At 35.2% G+C, this 21,089-nt stretch overlaps 1 protein-coding gene across 2 annotated transcripts in view; it reads left to right on the top strand.

Moving 5' to 3' along the window:
- LOC110445637 (zwei Ig domain protein zig-8-like) overlaps positions 1-3,645 on the top strand; it is an 86,308-nt gene extending 82,663 nt beyond the window's left edge. For both annotated transcript variants that reach the window (XM_021490349.1, XM_021490347.1), the window contains one exon: positions 481-3,645. In XM_021490349.1, the coding sequence (XP_021346024.1) occupies positions 481-581 (101 nt within the window). In that variant the 3' untranslated portion in view covers positions 582-3,645. The remainder of the gene's footprint in view (positions 1-480) is intronic.
- Positions 3,646-21,089: the final 17,444 nt, after the last annotated feature.

Genomic DNA, 21,089 nt, shown 5'->3' with positions numbered 1-21,089 from the left:
GGGGGGGTCGTTAAGTAGTTAGTTTTACAATTTAGATCTACATTCGATTACCAAAGCATACATGAACATTACTCTAGCATACAAGAACAGACACGTATAAGCACTACATTAGAAAAACATATCGTCATATAATACATATAGACAAAACATTATAAACTGTAAAATGTACTCCTTTATGTGTTCCTACACTTTACAATGTGTATGTGTGTGTGTTTTAATATATCTTTCTCTATATGTGTTAAGTTAATCGTTTAAAATAGCGTCTAGAAATGCGAAGTACAGATACACCATTGTACAAATGAAGTTGGTCAATTAAGAAAGCAAACATTGCGTCCATCTAAAAAGACTCATTAGTGGTAAATAATATCAAAAGCAATAGAAATAGAGACAATTTACTATTTCAGATTCGCTTATCCTACGAAGAAGTATATGGTAAATATATGACTTGTTTTTAACGCCCATGTTTTTTTTTAATTCAAGGCACATACACGGAATATTCACGTGGCAGCAATCGAGGTCCTTCGATCGCGCCGGCAATTTATGTCCACTTACTGACAATGATATTGCTCTTCTTAACATGACATCACTGTTGTAAAGACGTAAAAACAACAAGTGCCTTGATGGGTAGTCGCCAATAATGGGCTCGTACAGAAATGTAAGGAGGACGTGCGGGTGGATGTCGTATGAGGAGTGTTCCGAATGGATATCAACAGTCCGCATTGTCAAAGGACAAACGGATGTCATGGTGTTTACTTAACATGGCTGGGAAAATAGTCATCGTATTTTGACAAATCTAAACAAAGATGTTCGACTACAAATATATTTATAAATTGTTCGGTCGTATCAACTTCAATACGAATGTTTTCCGACAACACCAAAACTGTATATGTTTATATGGACGCACAATAAGTTTCTTGGCAAACAGGTATTTGAATAAAAACAAAAACCCGTATTTGTTTTGAATATGACGATGGTTACCGTTGCACAAAGACGCTGATATACATGTATTTATCAAACAATATGCCAGGAACATTATATATATATGTATAGGTATATATTGTATATGGTTCTCTGTTGTATGTACAGTGTACAAACATATATTTTGATACGATACTTCTCGTTCATTCCAATTAATTCATGTTATTTATCATATAAACTGTTGTGATGCTTGCATCCTCCAAACTCGTTTCAATGGTCTGTGACATCATTGTGCAGAACTGATATACGTTTTGAATAAATCATAGCCACTGAAGTCGAGTATATGGTTGGTGAAAGGGACATATGAATATGCATGAAGAAAATAAAGATAATCGTTTGTTACCTCCCACAATAGAAACAAATACGTAGTTGAACAACGGCATTTATAATCAATATCAATTGCCATTGTTTATTGAAGATGTCATTGAAGGTTAAACACATAAGCTTGTAATATAATAATATATCTTCGCATTTGCTTTATACCACATATTGTGTCAGCTTTAACGCAATCAATATCTAATCATCAATCAGAGAGAAAGCGGATAACAATGACAGCGAGTTTGAAATCCCGCGAGATAAAATAGAGTACGAGAGGTGATATTATCGTCTCCCGGATAAGTGCTATACCGTCATATCCCCGATTGCTCGTCTGTGTAGGTTGACCCGTCAGATGGTCACGTGATAGGTTGGTCTAGTCAAAGGATATGCGGGGGAGTAACACATAATGCAGTTCCTTCCTCAGACAGCACTAAGGACTTAGATACGTAGGAGGTAATCTGGGGATTTAACCCAGATAAAGTGTGTACTTCAGCTTGCACATTTTTATTTACCGATGTTTTATACCAAAGATATTGAGGTGAACTTTGTTTCTTTTTGTAAGTATTTTTTTTTTTTTTCAAATTAAGCTTCCGTGGATTAATATGATAACAGCATCAAAAGAGCTCAATCGACTGCAGAATCTCAACTCGTTGTGAAAAGATCAACGCTCCGCTGTTATTATGTATTCCACAACAATTAAGCTATGACTGTACTTTAGGTAAATGATTGTCTCATTATACCAAATTAGCTGATATTTTCAAACGTACAATTACATGAATCATGATATGTATTTTATTTTTCCGTAAAGAAACGCAAATGTTTAGGGTCGATTTTTGGACCGGATGTTGTAGATTGTCGCAGATAACATGCCGCCCGCCACATGAGTTTACCATTGTATAAACGATCACACAGACCAGTCCTCCCAGTAATGTGGGAACCATGTCTCTTGTCTAAGGACAATTACATAACAATGGCCATTACATGTGATAATGGAGCACATTACTTTTTATCGGTATATTCGCCGGATGACCATCACTTGCACCTTTCCATATTTAGAAATTATATCAATTTGGTCGCTGTATGTTTTGTTAGAAATCGATTACATCTTATCGTTTACAATAAAGCATTGTAGTGAATGACAATAACGAACAGCAAAAAGATACTTTCTGAAATCGGAGGTAAATACAATTCTTTTAAACATGATTTAACAGATCAATAAATCGCTAAAAAGAACTGTAAACGTACTGTATTGGATTATTATTTTCATGAAGGAAAGAGTCAATACGCCACTCTCGCACTAATAGTAGGACTGCTTAAATATTGAGCGCTAAAATATAAATTCGCTAATGTGAGTACTTTAAAGATGGTTATATATCGTTTAAATTATACACATTTATTTATGTAAATAATTTTGATAACAATTCTAAAATAATTGAATGCGTGTGACAGAAATAAACACACACTTAAACATACACACTGTTAACTATGCTGTTTACTATTGTACTCATTATCATATATTCAACACGAACATGTTTATTAAATTTTCACTTGTGCTTTTATCAACAGTATTTTCCTCTTAGGTGAACTTTTGTATGTCATAGTGAACAACATTTACCATGTTATAGTGTTTGTAAATATGAAATATTTATATCAATAATATTCTGATTGAAGTGCTTTCGATTGCGTTTCTTTTTTCGTAACGTTACTGGCGAGTGATATTTATTTTTGTGAACGAGTGATTTGTATGATATCGTCGCAAGAAAGTAAGTAAGTTGTAGACGGTGTACGATGTTTTACAAATTATGTATACAATCAATATTGAACAGGGTCACACAAAAAAGAAAGAGAGTGAGAAAGCGAGAAAGAGAGAAGGCTAAAAAGTAACATAATGGGTGCGGTACAAGTTGTTTGTGGAAAATTGAACTTTGTTGTAATCGCGATTGTTTTAAAATGAACACTTTAGTATGATCACACTGATTCGTATAATTACATACTTAAAAAGGACATTGAGCAAATATATCTTATTTTCAAATAGACTTTGCTCTAGCTATGAGGATCATGAACATATATATGCATTTATAACATATGAAAAAATCAGATTGTTGTGGTTGATATTCCCACCGTTACCAACAAGGTCATCGCACGTGTCATCGTTCACCATGACGTCAGGGCTGTTTATCACATGCAACCGACATTCTGTTTATCGGCCAGTACCTGTCAGCCATCTTGTCTGGTCGTTATCGCTGTGTCGTCATGGCAATAATGCAGAGCTTGGCAAGACCAAAAAAATGTCTCATTTTTCATATATCTGATGAACATTAAAGATAATATACTTTTACATCTCGACAACTTGTTGTTATTACTACAAATTATACAATAATCATGCTGGTGGTCCATTGTATGTTTTGAGGACGGGAAATAGGAACCCACAAATTCATTATCTATTCAAGTCGAAACCATGCCGGGTGTCACAATGTCAAAACACTAAATCTTATATTTAAACAGAAGAACAGGTATGGAAACAAATAAGAAATGCCCAGTGATGTTGCATTATGTTACATTTAGACCTACCAAGTGTGGTATCAGGTTTGAACAATAATTACCGTGACGGTATAAAAATACAACTTCAGACAGCATATCAGAAAAGCAGTCCATATTGACAGGTATTTGAAACGACATCATCACTTTTGATGGACAAATTTATACCTTTAATATCATAATGTCAAATAGCAGTTTCGAAATCTGACACTCTGGCCAGCACTTTATTCAACTGAGACTGTTTATTAAGATAGTTTTTTTTCCTTATGATGCTGAACAAGTAAGGATACGCAGGACTTAAGCAGTCGATGTCTACGACATATGAAGCACCTGTGCAGAAAGCATTTGTTTACAACGGTATTGCTACATGGAAACAAAACCACCATGAAACTAGATACCTAGTTCAGTAACAAGTGTATTGTAGCACAACATCCAGGTAAAAAACAAGTTAAGTCGAGTTTCAAATCTTTAGACGTCACGTAACAACTATTTTACACAATACAGTGACAATATATCACGATGTATTGTGTAGCACTATTATCACGACTATTATCACCATATCTCGAAAAAAATAGCTCAGCAAAAGATGAACTTGGCGTATATAACTTTTGTTATACTCATTGTCACGCGTTAATACTGCTTATTATTTGCGTGCGTAATTTACAATTCTCGGACTATAAGGCAAAAATCATATACATATATAACTAAAAAAGAACGTTGTTGCACTAGATATAGCAAATCAAACGAGTCGTGGCGAAAACAGGAATGGCAGGGTTGCTTGTGTATCGTCTGCTTTCAGTGAATCGATAACGTGCACTTATTATTCTATTAACCCCAGTTATATTGTAGTTATGTTAAGATAAACTAAACAATAGTGATCAATGAGTATAATATCTCCAGATATATAGTAAAGTAACAAATTATCGAGTTTAAGGCAGTTGTCAAACACATAGTATAGTTTTAAAATCTACTTAATTAATAATTGAAATATCATATATATACGCATTTTGACTTTACACAACTTTAATGATCTCTGTATAATTGCAGGCAAACCGAAAGAGAATTCCACGACAGTTTTTCGTTAATATAGTAATCTTCTCTTCATTTCGTCTGGGTACGTTCGTCTACTGGTAACCAAACTGCGCGGTAGTGAAGCGGACGTAAATCTACTCTAACAAGCAAACCAACAAGGGAGGATATAAGCGGTGACCAGGTAACTCAATACTGTGACTGCAATCTACAGCTGCTGATTTTTTATTTCAAATTCATCTGTTTCATTTTTCGTAAACAAATCGTAACGAAGGGTATTTTTACAGAAATTATCTTTCAAAATAAAGTCATGTCAGAAAAAAAGGTTCCGAATGTTTTAGTTACGGTTGTGGTAGTGGTACATATGAGGAATCATTAGGTGATCGAGTGGTGCAGTAGATAACACACTCGACTTTCGCCAAGACGACCGGGGTTCGATTCCCCGATCGAACGTGATAAGGTATTTGGTCATCTGCCCGACCACGTTGGTTTCCTCCAATATCAAGACTCTCGCGCACTAACATATCGACCAACAAGAGTGATTTATACAAATTATATGAGTTTTGCATAATTGTTGTAAAATAATTAATTCATATGTATAAAAACATGATACATATGTACATATAAGTAACACTTTAATAATATATAGATATACCAGTGTATACTGGTCAAGCTGTTTGCTCATTGTTTATAAGGTATACTCTGCCTCGTTTTTGCCTTTTTGATTTGGTGTATAAGTGAATTATGTAATAGCGTCTTTTGGTTGCAGTCGAATATATATATTGTTCAAAAATTCGGGATTACAGGTTCCTAAAATTAATAATCACTGGAAATTCGAAGTTATTTGAGAAAGTCGATGAAGAGAGCTAAAATAAAAGTGAACAAGATTTCGGCAGCATTTGACAATTTAATTCAAATAGGACAATTCAGTGGTACAGATGCTGAAAGGAAAAGTAACATTGTTGCAATAAAACGTTAAAAATATTACCGATATGCAACCTTTGTCTCTAATGGGTCCTTTTTCCTCTAAAATAGTATTTAGTGTCAACTGCGCCAGAATACATTCCGGCTTCAACGTTGCGACCAACCTCTGGGATTAGAGAGCAGTTCATAATGCTGGAAATTCGAAACGACATCGCAGCTTTTAATCTACCAGTTCAAACCTTTAGTATTACAACGTCACTAAACAACTACCTCTGATGCCCCAAACAGTAATATATATAACTGACATTGTGGTAACTACACACAAAGGAGATGTAACACAGGAACGATTCAATGGGTTGTCGACTCCTATGATGCAAGTTTATTCATTATGTCTAGCCGTCATGTACAACAACAAATGGCGAACCAACACAACACTAAAAATCTTGTTCATAAACATGCATGCTACCATATGTGTTATTGTACATCTACTTCATTATCATGTATTACACCATAACGTTGGACGTGTACAATTAATTAAGTAAAACAAATATTATATAGCCATATTGATAAGTTGCCATTATATTACAGTCTTTTTTTGAACGTTTTGTTTCCATTAGCAAATATATCGCACTATCTTCTAACATGGAGTCTAGTAACATAGTTGGCATCATTTCTCCGGAATTCCGGTTCAGTTTCCAATAATTGCAATTGTAATTACTATATATCTTTTGTTACACGAAGGCACACCATCTTTTTTCCTCACAAATGCTAGTTGTTCTCGTGCAAAAATGTTGCGTTCATACTGTACATTAATTTCCTGTGGATTCCCATTTCGTTGTCAGACGAAAATAAGATATCGTAATAAATATATGATGAATATATGATGCATTTGTGTTATTAAAATCGTACACCAAAATGAAAACAACGTTGTTTGTCATATTTATATATGTAATAAATGTAGTTAGTTAACAAATTGTTAGCGAAAGCAAAAATTACACAAACAGGTATATATATGTGTGAATGGTTGCGCTTATATAACGTCATCTGCTTTTATTAATCTGATTATTTAATTCGCCCGAGCTCACTTGTAGGTGTACAACGATAACTAAATCGTAATAAAATATTGATCCTAATTATACACCTCTAGACATCTAGTTACGAAATATGAAAAACACCATTACCTAGATAACCAGTCAAGTCGTCAGAAGAATGGTACCATATAACCTCGACATTAAGACCAGTAACAATTCGTTCGGTCATTATTAAGGATACGCTTTGCGCAGGTTTAGACGTATTTACTTTTTAATTAATAAATATCACAGGGAAAATGTAAAAGAAAAATGTTACACCGTTTTTGATGCAGTTAAATATGTTTGATAAAGATAAGGAAAATATAATCATCAGCAAACTGATTCGCATATAACTAGCTTTACTTTTCTGATGTGGTTTTAAAAGACAACTGATGTTTCTTACAAAGAGTATTATCCTAACTATTTCATCGTAATTCCTCTCTTTGATATCGGCTTTTTCTCCTTTATGTCTTTAATTTAACAGTTCATGTAGCGACAGTATAGTAGTTTTAATAGGTTGATACAAAACTTATTGTTAATATAAATTGGAATTTTCACCAAAGGAAATATCTGATTCATCACTGACTTTTGTTGAATAATCCGTGTTTGATGACTCATGTTGTATAATGCCATAATTGCCAAGGACTTAGACTTGGTTGTTGAAAACAAATACCTCCATAATGACACAAAACAACAATCTAACATTAACGGCATTGAATGAATATTGAAAGTACAGCACATCATTTTTACAAAGTACTCCCTACCAAATTTAATTTGTAATTTACAGAATATTAAAAGTAACTCAGACCGTTCTATACTGTTCATATCTAAACAAAAAGGTATGTTAGTGCAGTGATGTGTGGTTTTTCTCTGGGGTCAAGGAGTGCGTATGCGCTAGAGAGAGGAGGTCCATCGATCTCGAGTACAAAATTTGCTCGTATTTTCATAGTTTAAGGCCATTATTTAATCACCAAACTGCATTTTTCAATCACATTTAGTCATAATATGGATAATATGTTGATATTATAGGGTGAAATCTACTGTAGGGGTAAATTTTCAGTAAGTGACTGAAAACTGGTCATTGGGTGGTGTTGGGTAGAAACGGGCGAATAGTCTTGCAATGCGTCAAGCCGTCCGTAAGTCAAGTCGTCCGTAGGGATTTTTTCGACGGGAAAGAGCTGGGCGAATAGTATAATTATACTTTACATGGACACATACTGGAACATCTTAGTCAGGCCAAGTATCTGGGTGTAACACTATCATCTGACCTTAAATGGGATTCACATATAAATACTATCTGCCCAAAAGCAAATTCTACGCTAGGCTTTTTAAGACGAAATCTTAAAATTGGCTCAACATCAGCCAAAGTACAGGCATACAAATCATTAGTTCGACCATCACTTGAGTATGCCTGTACAGTATGGGACCATCACACCCAAACAAATATTGACAAGTTGGAAATGGACCAGCGAAGGGCAGCGCGCTATGTGCTCAATAAGCACAGGTACAACCATCGTACCTCCAGTGTGTCAAAAAGGTTGGACCACCTAAAGCTGCGCCCTCTAGCAGACAGACGTAGAGATGCTCGTCTGACCATGCTTCATAACATTGTAAACCAGAAAGTCGCTATCGTAAAATCAGACAGATTAATACCTACAGTTAGAAAATCCCGAACAAACCACCAGTTTTCGTATCGAATTCCCCACTCAAAAACCCAGACCAGAAAGGCATCATTCTTCCCTCGAACTAACCCCGAGTGGAATAAACTCCCACCTGTCATTATTTCGAGCCCAACAACGGAATTATTCAAATCAGCCCTCTACCGTCAACTTTCAAACGCAAATTAGACCATCTCGTATCTTTTAAAAACAATCTCTTTCCATGTTTCACTCCTCGTCTGACATTTTATCTTCAAATTGTTGAAGTTGGTCAGTACCATTTAGAAGTAGAAGTAGAAGAAGAAGAGGAAATTAATATAGTATTTACTTAAAAATATACATTGTAAATTAAAACAAAATAAAAGTATTTAGGAAACATATATCATTTATGATAGTTTATCAAATTAGTACAGTAGCTTAATTACTAAGGTTGAGTGCGATCTGTTATAAAACCTTCGAAACAAAGTTTACAAACGCAAAAACATATTTATGATGTAAAGTAAGTTAACTGATATCATTACCATGGTTCATTTGTTTTACCATAAGGTCCAGGTGTTTAAAGTATGAACTTATAATTAGATAAACGAGAAGTTCACGCTGAACTTATCATAAAAAAACAAGCATATACAGGAACTTCAATCAGGATTTTTTTTTTTTTTTTTTTAATATGTAGGATATGTGTACATGTAATTACTCCTTTAGCGTATGACAGGAAACCACAAGACAATAACCGAAGCATCAACAAACCGAAAGTTCGAACTCCAAATAGATAAAGCTTAAAGTATGAACAAAGGAAAGGTTTACACGGTGACCTGAATAGCTAAAAAGAGAATAACACCGGAGGGATAATCGTCTTCTTCTCAATCGATGACGCGGCCTGTAAAATTAAGTCGAATCCTAGTAAGGTCATTTTCTCGCTTCGAGAACTCGGGTGGTGACAACAAAACAACAAGGCATTTTAATGAGCATAACCAGAAACAGTTACGTTCATATCACAGATTATGTTCATGCGATATTCTGGTGACGACCATAACACCCGTCCATAATCTTTATCAGCTTCATCTTCAAAAGCCTTGTGTTGTAAGTTTTTCCGTCAGCAGTCGAACTATATCACAGGAGTCATGATATTCGAAGCAACTCTTAGGTACCAAATAAATTGCGACATGTAAACAGCGTAGGTAGAGGAAGAAGGGATGTTGCTTCGAAGAAACGGAACGCTTTCAATCGGAAAGTCGAAATCGACCCGCTTATGGTACAGCTTAATAGGAATCTGTCCCTGTTGGAATTATTGTAAGTTAAGATAGAGGAAAGAGGAGAGTCTGTGGTGTCCTTGATTTCTAGAGAGTATAAACGATCAAATTAATTGCTTGTTATCAAAAGACAGCACATCGTCGATATATCTTAATGTGAAGTTGAAGGACTAGGTGTTCGTTACAAGTCCTGATCAATAAATTGAACTTCAAATTTTAACAAAAACAAATCTGTCAGAAGATGGGCACAGATTGTTCACACGGGAATGCCAACGGTCTGATGGAAAATCTAGATTCCGAACTCACCAAAGATATCTTCAACCAGGGACTCAATCATTCTCACAATATCTTCTTCATTGTATTTTATTTTGGCCTTTGTTATATTTTAACAAAATAAGCTAGACCATTCTTGACACTAGTCACCGAACTGTATCATATACCTATCGTGTAACGTCTCCAAGCAATGTTATTACAATTATGTACGTGCCGCTCGACAAAGTTATTAAAAGCTCTTCTGCTGTTATTGCACGTTTTCGTCAATGTGATTAGACTTTTATAAACTGTAGCTCTTCAGAACAACGCATGTAATCCTTATTTATTTTAACAAGACATAACACTTATAATCATTCTCTGTTAAACATATGTATGCTGATTTCTGATTTTTAGTCTGTGTATGGAGTAGGGGTAGTGGTGGGGGTAGGATGACGTAGTGAATAGCACGCTCGTCTTTCTCCTTCCAGTCATATCGAGCAATAAAGAGTAACAGATATAAGTTTGACGAAAGATTACTTGTGTTTAAAAAAAAAAGTTTCTCATCAACAATAATTTCTACCACATCGATATCTGTTACATTAATGTTACATTCATCAGTTGTAAGAAATGGGTTTACCATTGCGTACTCGTTTGAAATGAAAAAGACAATGTGAGGCATAACTAACAATTAGTGTACCATATCGTTCCGTTCTCCAGGGTAATCCGTATCAACCACTGATTGCAATGAGATTTCCTGATGAGGTGACTATACGAACAGTAGTGGCAATACAATTAATTCAGTCGTTTGTACAGACGGCAATCCGTGCAATATTGTTTGTGTTCTGATTGCCCTCAAGTTTTAGTGCCTATTCATTTCCTAGTTAGACGCTATTCTGTGTCAATCTTAATAAGTGAGAGGCCGCTATGCGCATCAGTAACGAAAGCCCTTATGTCATGTGATGTATGTCTAGAGGAGGGTCGAATACTGTGCTGCTAATCTGATTACTTAAAACTGGTCGATTCATTGAAGTACAGTCAGGTTTATACAGCACACATATTGCAACAAAGGATGTAGCCCAATACTTGGAAGCCATACACGGAAATCAAAAGTATTAGAATGGTATTTGTTGACGATACGTAACACATGCATCGGTAAGTCAGACAAGACTACGTACTGTGTTGGTACAATGTACAATACTGTATGTTAAGGAATGAAACGCAAGCTAAAGCACAAAAATAAACATCTGCCAGTTAACATTTTATGATATTGGTATTTATGTATCGTATAGTGACCATACCGTTAGGTTTTTTTCTCCGTGTTGGTATGTTTCTATTTCTTGCAGCCATTCGCCTCACTTTTATTTTCCATTAGTTTGATATTTTGCTTTCCTCATCGACCATTCGTGGTACAGTGTATCAACATGTTGCCAGGGCTTGTTTGATATTACGTTTTTATTTTCCATGTCTTCCTGTTCAGTGAGGACGTTTAAGCAAGATGGTTCGTACTACCCAAAGTTTCTGGTACTATGGATGGTGTGAACTGAAGTTAAGATACTGGTCTGTATGAGTTTTGTTTCCCGTATACCAGCAACTTGACGGAACCGTCAGCCCCTTTAACGATATAAGGTATTCCAGAAAGGAATATTACCGTCTGCCTTTTCTTATGATGTAAATTTATTGAGTCTTTATCATTAACATAGTTTAGATGTGTTGATAAGTTGTTAACCTTATCTTTATTGACTACTTCCAAAATATCGTCGCATATATTTTCCATGATTAAGGACGATACTCCATTGCAGCAGTTGTGACGGCTTCCTGCTCCAGATGCTCCATACAAATGTAACAACTCGATGATGTTATCAACTGTTCTCTTTGTCAAGGTGTTGTTTCCTTGCCCTCGTGATATGGCCCCATTTTAACATCAACTTAGGGGTAGAATGGATTAATATTTTAACCGTCCTTCTTACTTCTTGCAGTATAAGAGTGTTATATGGATGCAAATATATAAATCCGACAACTCACCTTACGGACTCGGTATATTGGGGCTAAGCGAACTGTTTTCAGCGGATTAAAGTCAAGACACCGGCCATTTGCAATATTTGCCTGATAAAGGAAACAAACTTTTAAAAAGCTCGCAAAATGTTTTCAATTTTTGTTTTTCTTCAAAACAAACTTAGCATACATTTTTTATACAACATGATGAATCTCATTCCGTGGAACAAATGGAAGTTTATTATCTAAACACTCGAAGGGCGATACGATATAAAATGCCTGGATTTACGGGGCTTGAATGTATTTCATTTGAAAGACATGTCACGACAGTGAAATAATCTTGTTTTCTTATTATCAAAATCTACAACTCAATTACATGTAGAATAATAAAACATGAAATGCAACAAGAATTGTGAAACTGTAAACAAGGGAAAGTATGGTGTCTGTAGAGAAACGTATTTATTATTGTCTTCCTGTCCTTTATTAGAAATCAATTCCATATCTTTAGAGGCTGCAACCTACCTCATGATTTTTATGACATGTACTTGATTCGCGTATTTTTATGACAACAAATGGAAAACACAGTTTGAAAAATCCTATGATATTGAATCACCTGATGATCTAATATTGGCAACTTCATTATCCGAAAAGTTACACATTGGTCAAATCAACACTTCATTGAAGATACCTTGGTAAGTGAAATATCTAAAAACAATAAAGCATCGAAGTATTCTCTGTGATGTTCTTCATTTCTAATTATGTTATCACGACGATTGATACAGCATGTTTGTATACTTAACATTGGATACAATTGAGACCGAACGCTGTATCGTATCCAAAAGCTGTGTTTTGGTATATTCTTTACCATCTACTGTCGGAGGAAATGATTAGGTAGCTTTCACAAACTATAACAGCAACACAATGCAGTTTATATGTCTCCTCACAATTTTCTACGTCACATTACGCACAAAGGAGTATTCTAAACAAGACTAATGTTTAACAGATCGTTTTGAAGACAATGGGAAAAGGATATACACGTTGTTCAAGGCATGACCAAATATCACATATAGTGTCGTATGAATTTGATTCGTCATACGAAAGCCCCACTTGAACAAAAGCGTGTCTTGGTTCCGTAGACTTTTTATGACTCTTTCCCAATAACCTTGACGAAATCAGTTTTCTCGTTATTTGACAGCCTCGCAACAGCCAGGTTCATACGAGGAAGACACAATCATAATAAAAATGTAGGAAAAGGAGAAAAGAGCAGACATGTCCGATGTTTTGCAATAGTGACATCAGGCCAGTTTTGGTCTCATTCATGACCTCTATACGATGGCCGATATGGGCCGGCAGATACGTATAATGACTTGATATAAAGCTGCACGGCAATTTTCTCAGAGAACAATATGTCCGGTAGAAACGTATCATGATTTTATATAAATCTGCCCGGCAGTTTTCTCTGAGAAAAATTTGTCCGGCAGAAACGTATCATGACTTTATATTAATCTGCCCGGCAGTTTTCTCAGAGAAAACCATGTCCGGCAGAAATGTATCATGACTTAATATAAATCTTCCCGGCAGTTTTCTTAGAGAAAAATATGTCCAGCAGAAATGCATCTTGACTTGATATAAATTTGCTCGGCAGTTTTTTTGGTGAAAAAGATGTCCGACGGAAAAGTATTTTGCAATATATCTACAAGATAAAATGGGTTAGCACAGGAGTGTTATCTCAGGAAACTAAATAGAACACGAAACATTATCCCAAAATAATTACTTTTACGTTTATGCGGTCTTGGTAAATGGCAGCGGACACCATTATAACTCACGTGTGAAACAAAGCCCAGCAACATAACTACAAATATGTTTCAACTAATTAGCATGTATCATTTAAGCAGTATTATCATCTGCAATATGTGCATGCCTTTGAAATTCATTTTTGTTTGATGTACTTTATGTGTCTTTTACATTAATCATAAAGACTAGATATCAGAAAAAACTCGTTCAGTTTCAGAACTATTGAAATTTGGAATGCCCGAATATTTCATAAATTCAACAACTATAAGAGACTTCGAAATCAATTTAGACAAACATTGGCAACATCTAGAGCTTAGATACAATAATTTGGCTAGTTACAGACAGATATCAGGAAGTGACAAATCATATTATTTATATGTACAATTAAAAGATGTGGATATAGAGGCAGTCAGTGCCTGTGTCCAGTACTCATCCTATTAAAATAAAGAAAATAATCTGATAATCGTACATAATGTATAGAAATAAGCACATCCAAAGTTCTCCCAGTAATATTGATAATTTCTCTTTGAAAGACATTTATTCTGAAAACTGATTATGAAGACAGAGAGAATGAGAGTAAATTCCCGCTAGTGGGTGATGGCGAATTTACTCGTAATGATTTGCGTTATTATTGTTTTAAAATTATATAATTCCTCCCATTGCTTCGACATCGGGAATCAACCGGGCAGTTAATCGTGTGAGAAATATTAACATTATTACAATGTTACCCCTAGTACAATATGCATTTACACTTATTTATCTATACTTTAACCCGTACTGAGCTCTGGAAACTGTAGTTGTTCTGTTTATTCTTATCCTCATTTCCAGCGGGAGCATTTCCAAGGGCTACTTTTCATACTTTTCAGGACACATTTTTCTCTAAGAAAACTGCCGGGCAGATTTATATCAAGTCATGATACATTTCTGCCGGACATATTGTTCTCTAAGAAAACTGCCGGGCAGATTTATATCAAGTCATGATACCTTTCTGCCGGACATATTTTTCTCTGAGAAAACTGCCGGGCAGATTTATATAAAGTCATTATACATTTCTGCCGGCCTATATCAGCCATCGTACCTCTAAGTATAAGACATCGAAAAAATAACCTGATGATGCAGGGAGATCCTACCGAAGTCGCCTCGTGCGATACAATGTAGAGGGATACTCCAAGTTCTTTAAGCAGAAGACACAGCAGACACCATTCGACGCTGCAAGGAGTTCCAGCATTAAACACTTCTTTCGGGTACGATCATTTTGACAACGGCATAATCTATGTATATGAAAAGTTCTTAACATCTAAAAAGTGTATATTTGATGTTGGTTATTTGTATACATGTTATATGTTTTTGCAGAAAAAGCTTTGACCTTTTTCATAAATATTAGTGCTGAAAGAGGATAACGTACTTTGTTTCCTATATAGCCATTCCCCTTTTTGGTATTGTTATTGTAAGGAATATACTACATCTGACAGTACATTACGCAGCAAATATTGAATAAAATTTACATAGAACTGATGGGGTTTTTCTTTATAGTTTGTATGTGTACTTATAATGTCGACAAATGAGGAGAGCTGCAATATTTGAGAATATCGGAGACAGAAGGTGATGTAAACTTAAGATGAAGCTGATCTAAATGTCGGGGACACACCGTTAAGTGATATGAACGTTTAAGGTCACAGCGTATATGTAGCATCAGGGACACACTAATTTGGGAGGTCGTGTGCTGTACGCAAAATGTCATGGTTTTGCTATAAAATGTCAGAGGTACACTGCTTTGTGTTATATAAGCGTGAAGTCATGTAAGCCATGTACAGATATTGACGTAAATACATAATACAGTAAATGATAAGGTATAACGCTAAATTTACTATTGATATGTGACATGCAATTAATTCAAATCCTCAACAATACAAGTATCGCAAATACAGCTAAGGTTTATATAAACGTAGATATCAGGCGATGTGACGTGTAGGTGTTGAGTCTACAATGACACATCGGGGAAACACTGTATTGTCATGCTTGATTTAAAACATCGGCGACTTACTTTATTTGGCATGCACGTGTAACGTGTTTTATGGCATGCAAGTGTCAGGTCATGGTAGATATTAAACCACAGACTAGCAAGTGTGAAACATCTGTTCTTTAGATAATGCATGTCTGCTACGACATCAGGCGCCTGGTACAGTTCTCTAAACATGTATTCATCAAAGGCACAGCCTAATTCACGCTCAAGTCATTTAAAATCACATTTGCCGTCCTGTCCAGACACAAAATTGCATGTTGTCATGACGACATCTACTTTGGGGCCTGTAGACTCGTGCAGTTGACGATTTCCTGCCACGAAAATATTCATTACCTGATAAAATACGGACACCGGGAAGAGGATTTGCATATCTTACCACAGGTTTTCACTACATTATTCCTTGACTCAAGTTATTTGGGATGTTGGTTACCAGTCTGGAATTACTTGACCCTATGTAGAAGCGTATTGAAGGTAGGCTTGTAGACATTCAGGTTCCCAAAGGAAAATCAGCGAAAAACTTATATGCATAAGACTGAAATGACAAAAACTGATAAAGTAAGAGGTCCATCAAAAAGAATATCAGTAACAATTGTATTCTGAAAAAATATTCAGATATATACTCAGATGAGTTTTCTTTATACCTTTGACTTATCAAATTTGAGTTCCCATTTTTTTCTGGTTTTGATGATATTGTACTTTTATGTTAACGAAGAAACAGTCGACGTTGTTATGTGTGAAAGTGATGATTTGCTTCTAAAATATCAGTTTGAAGAGCGACCCAGGCGCGGGTCGCTTATTTCCCGCATGTTATAAAGGGCCGGAGTTCTGACGTTAATCGACGACAGACCGATATAAAAAAGTCGATAAAACGTCAGAATAATTCGGACTAGTTCTAATCAAGAGCTGGATAATGAATGTGAATCCAACAGAGGGTTTAAAACAGAAGATTTATTGACAAACTTTCTACAATAATGTTGCCCTGTGAACTGGCTGTGATTGATTGTATACCAGTATACATACCCGTATGGTGGTGTCGTAAGTCAGCTTAGGCAAGCTTTGTGAAGGTAACCTATGATTATAGTACTTGTGTAAGTCACTGTGATTTACTTAAATTCATTTTCTTGAATACTTTCGCGTTAACAAAGCTAATGTGGGAAAATTCGGATGAGGGAATCGTTGGTGAATGAATACTACAATAACGTGAGGACCTAGTTGGGCGCTCAGTTTAACCTTATTATCTACACACTCCAACACAACCGGGTTTAACATTGAACAGGAACAATTATCGTATTATTCAATTATCAGACGAGAGAATCGATAGCCACTGATTCTTTATTACCTTCGCTAGTTTGCTTGCAATAATTGGTCTCTCCGGCTTCCCTACGTAAGGTGCGCTGTGAGTGCTTTCTGCGCTTTAACATCAAGGTTTGGCAATGAAAAGTCAAACGACGACATTTGGAAGATGATATGTGCTTGTCGTACAAAGCTGGCATAGCGTCATTCCGATTAATCCAAAATGGAGTACCAACAGAGTGTTTGACAATCTATATCAAATAGCACTTTCTCTTGTACAAATGTAATTGACAAAACTATGCCTGGCGCACTAGCTGTGTTGATCTTCCAAAAAAGTATTTGTTTTATATATAAAGGAGTTTTTTCTGGTTACAATGCGTTTTTAGTATAAAACGTGTAATTGAAGAAGAGAGGATTTTACGTGAAATGATCACTTCTTTATTTTTGAAAGTAAACTAGTCAGCGAACACAAGTTATTTTGGAAAAAAATACCCATTCATACAGAAAGAAACATGGACAAAATACACTGGTTTTCTTTGAATATACGTAATGTGAACTTTTCAGATCATAAGACGTTGTAGGAATTTTATTATTATTGATATCGCTATATCTGTGACTATGTAATCAATGGCTGCAACGTACTTATATGTGTCGCACATAATACATTTCGTGACAGAAACAAATGTCTATTCGAAAGGATATTCGTCGTTCAAAGCTTTCACGCAAAATCAAATATTAGCGAAAAATTGTAATCAACAGCACGTTGTCGTAACATGTCTGTCCAATAACATCGTTGAAGGTAGAACTATCTTTGGTTAACGATCAAAGAAAGTTAAGATAAATTGCAAACTTTAACATTTATTTTGTGTCTTGCAGGAGAAAAACACACATCATCTGAAAGCCTCCATACAAATCTGTTTTCTTCGATAGTCATGTAGACACAGCAATTTTCCAGTTCATAGAATATATCTGATATTTAGAGAGCTCTAGGGTCTGTCAACGTCTAATCTTTGTTACCAGATGTATATATACCGTAACGGTAATCACTCTCCTACCAATTACTATATCTTCAATCTGTTCTAGATCAAGCTACCTATATTATGATTTACGTCTCTCCGAACCATTGTAAGAGAAAGCTCGCTACTCAATAACAGGTATTAACGCGAGATGTGCCTACATCAGTACGTGGACTTTTCCGTATATACCTTAACAGTAGTTTTCCTGTCATATTGATTCATAAGGAAATAATGGTCAACGGAATTCTAGCCCATTTATGTAGATGACTGGTTCAGTTACCGGCAATTTCTGTTTTATGAGTCACAAAGTTCAATTAGAAATATATATATATATATAAATAAAGGTCCCCATACACGTATACAATGTAATAAGGAGGTGACAGTCTACTCCTTTTAGAGCTGAGCGATGGCGTTTGATAAAAGTACTGAGCGCAACAAGAATGAAACCTCGCATATTGGCATGAAAATACAGAAGCCGAGATTAATAGCGGGCGAGTAAGGGTACAAAGTCAAGATCAAATGAGCTTTCGTCGGGTACTCCGGCTTCTTCCCACGTAAAAACCTTCCGGGCAGACAATGTATCTGTGCATGATAAGTACTTTAGCAATGAAATATATATAGTTATAAAACTGATAGTCTATCAAATCATTATTGGTCTTGCATGTAGGTTTCCCATCAACGTATCAATCTATCAAGGTAGCAAACAACATTTATTTTCGAGAAATTTATCATTTTGTATTACATTTGAAATCATAAATGCAACAACATTTGCTGTCATGAAAGCATAAATATATATCTCGGTATAAGTACCACTGTAAAACACACGTTTCTTGTTTTCGACATTTGGTACAACCCTATTTCGAGAAATAATCCAATAACATAAGGCAAATCAATACATGATTGCATTAAATATCACTTCAATCAATTGTATAATACGGTCGAGTATTACTTTGAACGTGTAAGTTTGTTAGTCGTTGTGCCTTAAGGAGCCGTGGAGTGAAATGTTACGTAACGTTCTGATTTGATTACCTTCAATCTAAGTAGAGATTAATGTGTAAAACACTAATGTTGTCGAGATCTTCATATCTGTTTTATAGCTTTATACTTCACTTCACACCACGACCTAATGGAAAATTATTCAATTTGAGTCATTTTCGTTCTTTTTATCTAATCAATTCCTAACATTTTGGATCATTCTTTTAAGAATATGTTTCCAGATAAAAACAATCAACAGTCTAAGGAGAATAAGGAATAACGTGGTATGTTTTCACGAGATGTGAACTAGTATACAAATGAATTGACATCTATAATATAAACATTACATTTTAAAATATAACGTGTCAGCTACTGATTACTTAACAATGTATGTTTTACATTGTAGTATCTCTCTTATGTAGCTCAGAACACTGTATTAAACACATACCTTACGATTTCATAAGGAAATGAAAAGATGAAACGGCATGTACATTGTATCTACACGTAGATGAGCATGAAGGGTTGACAAATTAATGTAATCTTAAAATCTATTTGCATTCCTCTGCATTCGACTGTAGACCCCATGTCGTTTTAGGAAAGAAACTTTTCGAGTGTATTGGCATCTTTTACATGAAGAAGAAAACGCTTACCCGTCTTACACTCCTGGTCTTAATCTACTTGTAGCATTTCGATCACTTTCGTGTACAAATATTCTTTGTTCATATTTGGCCCAATTTTCGTTGATGTTTTGTTAGTATTATGTTGTGTTTACGCTTATATGTTCTTGTTGGTAATTAAAAGTTCTTGCCATCAAGTGACACGGCATTTGTTTTGTTTTAAATTTAGGATTGTCCAGAACATGTCCTAACGATATTTTGGAATATGTATAAAGTGAAAAGCCCGAAAAATCTTAATCGATAATTTCTGTTTCCTCTTCTTATGTATCGTTAACGTTAGTGTTCAAGATCATACATCGCAGTCTCACAACATTTCAGTCTACGAAACGAACACTTAATTGATATATCACGAGAAAAAAGTGTTATTTCTTACGTACATGTACATACACCGTGAGATTGCACTCGGATAATGAAAGGGAAAATATGCCCATGCATAAAAAATCTCTCTCGTCAGATCCAAACAACTTGTCGTTGATGAAGTTACTCAAGGTCACGTGACCGTGGTAGGCAAATGGATAAGTGATAATTTGAAAAAGTTGATAGCGTAACATAAAAACCAATTCTGTTTGTCTCATACATGAAATATTAAAACATAGATTTGCGTGATGCATAATGTATTGCGAGTCGACATGTAATTGTTTTCTTCAATTTTCTATACAGATATCCCGATTACACGGACAAACTGAACGACTGACAGGCTCCCGGGGGTGTAATGAAGTTGTCTAGTAGCAGATTGTAAATAATGCGACATCTTTGTAGCCACTTCATTACCGGAAACCCACGCATTGCGTTGGTTCAAACATGTAAATACATGGCAAAATCGTATCTCTTATAGTGTATAATGTATACCTTGTGACGTGTCATTTTCAAACTTGATTCTTTAGTAAAGATACAAGAATCGAAAATATCTTTTTCAAAGCTGACGAATTCTCTTTAGTTATCATAATGTAGCCAAGTCTGCGTGATAATCAAACGACTCTTCAAATCGTCACGACATTACCTCGAATTCATGTTTAACTGCATGTAGCATATATATTACAAGAATATGGCGTAACGACGTCCTGATTTTTTCAGGACTGCTCATGGATAAGGTAAGGTCGTTTTTTCACCAAACGAGCTGTTGAATTTAAGTTATTAGCTTGTTTGTTTGTACAGTATGTTTGTTTTTTGTTTTTGCTTTTGAAAATTTAAATGGTGGTTTTAACGACATTAGCCTCCTTTATTAACTACGCTTTGTAATGAAATCATTATAGGATGGTCAATAATACATTCATCGTCATAAACGATAAAATTTGATGAATT

Source organism: Mizuhopecten yessoensis, unplaced genomic scaffold (assembly GCF_002113885.1).
Source record: "Mizuhopecten yessoensis strain PY_sf001 unplaced genomic scaffold, ASM211388v2 scaffold2329, whole genome shotgun sequence".
NCBI lineage: Eukaryota > Metazoa > Mollusca > Bivalvia > Pectinida > Pectinidae > Mizuhopecten > Mizuhopecten yessoensis.
This window is presented reverse-complemented; position numbering and strand designations above follow the sequence as displayed.